This window comes from Bos indicus, chromosome 17, assembly GCF_029378745.1.
Source record: "Bos indicus isolate NIAB-ARS_2022 breed Sahiwal x Tharparkar chromosome 17, NIAB-ARS_B.indTharparkar_mat_pri_1.0, whole genome shotgun sequence".
Taxonomy (NCBI): domain Eukaryota; kingdom Metazoa; phylum Chordata; class Mammalia; order Artiodactyla; family Bovidae; genus Bos; species Bos indicus.
This window is the reverse complement of record NC_091776.1, coordinates 58,176,940-58,183,376: the sequence shown is the minus strand read 5'-3', so window position 1 is coordinate 58,183,376 and position 6,437 is coordinate 58,176,940. Positions and strand designations below refer to the sequence as shown.

The 6,437-nt window shown below is 46.8% G+C and overlaps 1 protein-coding gene across 2 annotated transcripts in view; it reads left to right on the top strand.

Moving 5' to 3' along the window:
* Positions 1 to 899: 899 nt before the first annotated feature.
* FBXW8 (F-box and WD repeat domain containing 8) overlaps positions 900 to 6,437 on the top strand; it is a 113,548-nt gene continuing 108,010 nt past the window's right edge. The window contains exon 1 of one of the 2 annotated variants that reach the window (XM_070769598.1): positions 900 to 1,315. In XM_070769598.1, the coding sequence (XP_070625699.1) occupies positions 995 to 1,315 (321 nt within the window). In that variant the 5' untranslated portion in view covers positions 900 to 994. The remainder of the gene's footprint in view (positions 1,316 to 6,437) is intronic. The other variant, XM_019977658.2, reaches the window with a different exon arrangement.

Sequence of the window (6,437 nt, the reverse complement as noted above, 5' to 3'; positions counted from 1 at the left end):
ATGGGATGCTATAAGAATGAATATCAGGGAGATCTGATTTGTGTGGGCAGGGTTTGGGAGATGAGCTGAGACATGAAAAGCTGTGGAGGAGTTAAGTCCAGGTGGGGAGAAAAATTCCTTGTAGTAACAATTGATACAAAGCCATTGGAAGTTGGTATGCGATTGTCTTTTTTCTTTCCAGTCTCACAGCCCTCTCACTTGTAGTTCCTTCTAGAAAGATCTTTTCTGAGATCTGATCATCCCATAGTTGGTTTCTCTTCTCATCTAGCTTTTAGTTCACATGCCATGTCAGACGGTCCATTCTCTGGATCATCCTTCTAAAGGTAATCCTCCCATCCCCGTCCTTCGCCTTATTTTATTACCTTGCTGTAGCTTCTTCACTTTCATGCATTGGAGAAGGAAATGGCAACCCACTCCAGTGTTCTTGCCTGGAGAATCCCAGGGACAGGGGAGCCTGGTGGGCTGCTGTCTATGGGGTCGCACAGAGTCGGACACGACTGAAGCGACTTAGCAGCAGCAGCAGCAGCTTCTTCATAACACCTCCCACGGATCAGACGTTCATATTTATTTGTCGAACGTCTCTTCCTCCCCCCACCCCCTTACTTAAATCCAAACCCCAAGAGGGAAGGAATTATTTTTGTTGCTGCAGATTTAAATGTTGAATTCTCAGCGCCTGGCATACAATAGTTGCTCAATGCACGTTTGAAAAAACAAAAACAAACGGCTTGCCGCAGTGTGCACTTGGCAAAAGCCACAAACAGGGAAGCTGAGAAGCTGGGGGCGGGGGCACAGACCCCGACCCTGAGCTCCGCCGCAAGCCTCACCAGCCCTGCACAGCCCGACGGGGCGCGCGGGGGCGGGGCCGCCCACCCGGAACCGGAGAGCCGGGAAGCGGCGGTTTCCGGCGGCGACGGACACTTCCCGCGGAGGGACCTTCCCGCGGAGGCACCGTCCCGTGGCGCCCGGTGGGCCGAGGCAGGCGGGGGCGGCGGCGATGGACGACCACAGTCTGGATGAGTTCCGCCGGCGCTGGCAGGAGGAGCTGGCTCAGGCCCAGGCGCTGAGGAAGCGGCGCCGGCCCGAGGCTGCCGAGCGGCGGCCGCGGCGGCCAGAGGTGGTGTCCGGGCGCGGCGAGCAGCAGGCCTCGGGGTACCTGGCGCTGGCCCAGGGTCTTCTGGAGGGCGCGGGGCGGCCCCCGGCGGCGCGGGCGACCCGGGCCGAGAGGCAGGAGGCGGCGAGCCGTTCCCGCTCCCCTCCGGCCCGCGACGCTGCCGGGGGCGGAGAGCAGCTGGTGGACCAGCTCATACGGGACCTGGTGAGTGGCTGTCGCCTCCCGCCGAGGCACGGGCTGCCCCCGCCCCGATACAGACCGCCTGATGAGTTGGAAAGTGACTGTGCCACCGGTGGGGTTGGGGGGGGGGGGGGAATGAATAGAGGTGAGTCTGGCGGTTTACAGTCCACGGGGTTGCCAAGAGTAGGACACGACTTAGCGACTAAACAGCAACCCAACCCTACGTTTGTGGATGCATTGAGTATCTTTGGAAAGTGTGGTTCCGAACGGGGGGCGGTTTTGTCTCCCGTTTTGGTAGTGTCTGGAGACATTTTTGGATGCCACAACTGGGGCGGGGCAGTGTGGGGTGGCTGGTAGCAGCAAGTATCTCGTGGGTAGAGGCCAGGGGTGCTGACAAAGATTCTACAACGCAGGACAGCACCCACAAAAAATTACCTGGTCCAAAATGTAAGTACCAGATCGAGGAAATCCTGGTCTGGAAGGGCTCCTAAACTTGGGGGAGGCAAACCCACCATGCGGACAGGAAGGAATTTTAACTTTTCTCTATATAGTGTTTGGACAATTCAGGTTTTTTCTGACTGTGCATGTGTTACTTCAATTAAAATACACAAAAAATATTTTGATAAGAACTTTCATGCTACCGATAGTGACCATTTTATGGGACATGAATATCTTCCAGAATCTGGAGAAAGCCGGGGACTTTTTTTTTTTTTTTTAATCCTTTTCAGGAGATTGGCACAATCAAGATCACCAGAAACACAATCATGGTTAAGAGTTGGGGTAAGGCAGCGGGTTCAAGGGCTTCATTTAAATTGGGCTCAAAGGCAGTATCTGTGGCTTCCCAGTTGGAAGTAGTTATGTAATTGCCAAGCTGTTTCTAGAAGAAATGGATTACTCAACATAATATATAGTTATATTCAAATAACATTAGTAGCTGTAAGTTTTCACCAAGTTTCTGGTTCTGTGCTCTGCCTATCTCTAAAGTTAGAGATGACGTATTTTTTTTTTTTGGTCTATGTGTTAAACATTCTCATTTAACGTGTCAATTCTTACGTGTGTGAAAATTCATACTGGCATCATGCCTGCTTCTGTAAGAAGTGTTTGACCACTAAAGTCTGACAGATGTAAACATTTTTAAAATTTAATGCCTTGGCGAGGTGGCTTATCACCTGATAAGTTGCCCAGGCCAGGGCGGATCTACACAGAAGTTATTCTCACAGACATGTAGGCAAAGGCAAGACCAGTGCATGGGGGGTGAAGAGAAACAGGAATGGGGATTATTAGGACCAGTAATCCTCCCTACTGAATATGGCATTGTCTTTAGGAGTCACAACAATCCTGGGAGGTAGGTATTGTTGGTCTCCTTTTACAAATGAGGAAATGCAGGTTTTCTGTAACTTGCTCAGGATTACCTATCTGACAAGTTCTTTGGATTGAATTTGGGTCCAGATCTGTTGGACTTTAAATTTCACCAGCTAGGAGTTCCTTAAACTTGACTTGTTGCATCAGTTTCCAGAGGAGGGGGCCCAGAAACCTGGTGATTGGAATGATCAGGTGAGTTTGAGATATTGTTCTCAGCTTTACCACCTCTTGGTTTGGGGTCCTGATGCTCGCTCGGGGTTTTCCAGACTTAACACTCCTGAGGCGTCCATTCCAAAAACAGGAGCCCTCACTTAAGCATCCTAAAAATGGAAGCAGCCTGCCTTCTGGAGGATCCAAGGGACTTCAGAGTCTCAGTCACTACACCACCATCAGCAGCATCCAACCGTTGGGGCATCGCTAGTGGTTTTCTTTTGTTTTGTGTACTTAGCAATCATCAGTAACACGGCGATAAATAAAAAATAAACTAATAAAATCATTGTGTGCTTGCTTGTTGTCTCCTTGGTATTGTCAGGGTTTAGAAATGTGATTTCCAGTTTTCCCAGTGACCCTTTCCAGTGGCTAGCATTAGACTTATTTGGCAAATGAAGTTTAGGAAAGTAATTGACTTAAGGGACTCACCCAGTATCTTCAGTCAGAAAACCGATGGCAGCTTTTATAAAAAAGATCTGGATTTGTATTTCAGGGGTTGTAAGTCCCAGAGCCCACAGAGGGCAGGCAGGCAGGAATGTGAATGAGTGAAGTAGGCTGTTACTCATTTGATCCTTTTTTCCTAGTTCATCAGGTGTTTATGTTGAGCACAGATTCCAGCCATACTTTTGTAATAATTTGTTTCATAACGACTACCATTCTTTTTGTCACATTAAATAGTAAACATCATAACGGTGTAGAAATTGTCTTCATGATATCACTAAAGAAAAATACTTAACCGTTTTTCTTGATGCACAGCCCTCCTCTTGGTCTTGTTTCCCCATTTTTTTAAAAAAACAACCTCTGTATTGAATTGTACAAACCATAAATGTACATCTTAATGTGTTTCCAAGAATGTATATAGCCATGTAAACAGCGTCCAGGTTACAGAACAGCATTACCAGCTCTTCAGAACCTTTACTTGTGCCATTCCACCCAAGGGTAACCTCTCACCTGATTTCTAACACCTTAAATTTTATCTGATTTTTAAAATTGTATCAGTAGAATCATATAGCATGCACTTTTGTGTCTGGGTTCTTGTGCATAGCATTATGCATGAGATTTATCCCTAGGAATATGCCACATTGTACTAATTCTACTGTTGATGGGCATTACTGATAACTAGTTTGTTAATCACCAGCTTCGAGCTGTCTGGAAAAGTGCTGCTAGGAACATCTTGTAGATCTTCTGGAACATATGAACAGGTTTGTTGGGTATCTGCTTAGGAGTAGAATGGCTGGGTTACAGTAGGCATATGTTCACCCTTAGTAGATATTGACCATTTTCCAAAGTAATTGTACTAACTTTTTCACTTTTCATAGTAACTGGAATATGTGGAATATGGTATTTCACTTTTTTCTTTGCCATAAATATACTCCCACCCAACTGAGATGACATGCGGCAATGAACTTGACCCTAATATGGATGAGATGATAGTGACAAATTGGGGAATGTATGCTATGGCTGTGGAGAAGGAAATGGCAAACCACTCCAGTGTTCTTGGCTGGAGGATCCCAGGGACGGGGGAGCCTCGTGGGCTGCCGTCTGTGGGGTCGCACAGAGTCAGACATGACTGAAGCGACTTAGCAGCAACAGCATGCTATGGCTGGGCTAAACGTGGGAGTCTTGACCCAGATTAGCTGGTTGTTGCCATGTAAGAATGTGGTCCTGGTGTTATAGAGTCTTTAGGTTTTTTCCTCCCCAAATTGTGATTTGTGTTTTTATGTGGACTCTTACCAGTTTCTTTTTCATTTTTAAAATAATTTTATTTGTTTACTCTGACTCTGCTGGGTCTTTGCTGTTGTGCGTGAGCTCCCTCTGATTGCAGTGAGTGGAGGCCACTCTTCGTTGTGGTGTGTGGGCCTCCTTGTGGTATCCTCTTGTTGCGGAGCACAGTCTCTAGGTGCACAAGCTTGAGGAGTTGCTGCACGCAGGCTCAGCACTTACGGTGCACAGGCTTAGTTGCCCCACAGCATGTGGGGTCTTCCTAATCGAACCTGTGTCCCCTGCAGCCGCAGGTGGATTCTTAACCACTTGGACCACCAGGGAAGTCCAACTCTTATCAAAGATTTTTTGCTACAAAATTTTTTCCCCAAAATTTTGGCTTAAGACAAAGAATTTATTTAGCTCAGTGTCTTTCAGGGTGGCAGTTTGGGCTGGGCATGGGTGGGCTCGTGTACATGTCTGAGGTTAGCTCCTGTCACGGAAACAGCTCTGGCTGTGTGTGTGTATGTGTGTCTCATCATCTAGCAGGTTAGCCCTGGGTGGACCTTATCAGAGTTATGAGAGTGGTAGGAGGGCAAGTCCTAACCCACAAGTGCTTGTGAAGTCTGTGTGTTTATTGTCTCATTGACCAGAGCAATTCATATGTCCATACCCAGAATTGGAGCTACGCAAATGCTTGAGTACAGAGAATCATGTTGAAGTTGGGACTAGTTAATACAACCATCTGCCACAAGAACTCTTCCTTCCTCTAGTTCTCCATAACACTTCTCTGTGGGCTAGATCTGCCTTGGGCCATGAGTTTGGGATCTGTGGGTGACTCCTGAAAGGAAGATTGAGTTCTATTTGGTATGCCCCGCCGCCCCCCCCCCCCAAAAAAAAAAAAAACTCATGACAGTCTCATCCATTTGACCTGAAAAGGAAATAAAAAGTACCACCTCCTTACTCTTCCCCCCTTCTCACTACTGCACTTGACTAGTCTTAAATTTTAAAAAAAAAGTACCACCTCCAAACACCCGCTCTCCCCTCCTCTCCCCATCTTTGGTACTCTGTTACACTGTCAGGTCTTCTATTTTTGGTGCAGTCTCTTTCAGTTCAGTCTTCAGTATCAACACTGAAGCAAGAACAACTAGTAAGTTATCAGGAGTGAAATTGCCTCTTGATGGGGTAGTGTTGTAGTGTTACACAGTCGGGTACAGGCCTGACCTTTGATGGACAAGCCCAGCTGAAATGAAGACTTGGAAATGATTGCTCTTGAGCCTTCTCTTACGAAGCTTTTGATACAGTGCTTAGAGACCATCTGTTCTAGGTGGTGAGTTAGGGACACCTAAATTGTCTTCTTGGTATACGGTTGAATTAGTGAAAGAAATGATATGGCCCTGGAGAGAAGTTTGGAGGTATTGCCTTTTTTTGTCCTTTTCCCCCTTTTCAATAAACTCAGGGTTCCCATAGGTAGTAGAGCTGCATGAATATAATCACAAGCATATTGCTGCGTTCTTCACTGTGGTGGTCATGAAATCCAGTTGCTCAGTCTCATTTCTCTTTAGGTGGTGTATCAGGACTCTGGGCAGCAAGCAATCAGCACCCAACTTAAATTGGTTTAAAAAACCAAACTGGAATCTGTTGATTCACATAATTGAGAATTTCAGGTGGTAGTTCTTGTTCTGTAATGTAATTTATAATGTAACTAGAAATACTTCCATCTCTCTGTTTTTATCCTCCCCACCCCAGTTTTACTGAGCTATAATTGACATCAGTTTAGTCTGTCAGTCGTGTCCGACTCTTTGCAACCCCATGGACTGCAGCACGCCAGGCTTCCCTGTCTGTCACCAACTCTGGAGCTTGCTCAAATTCA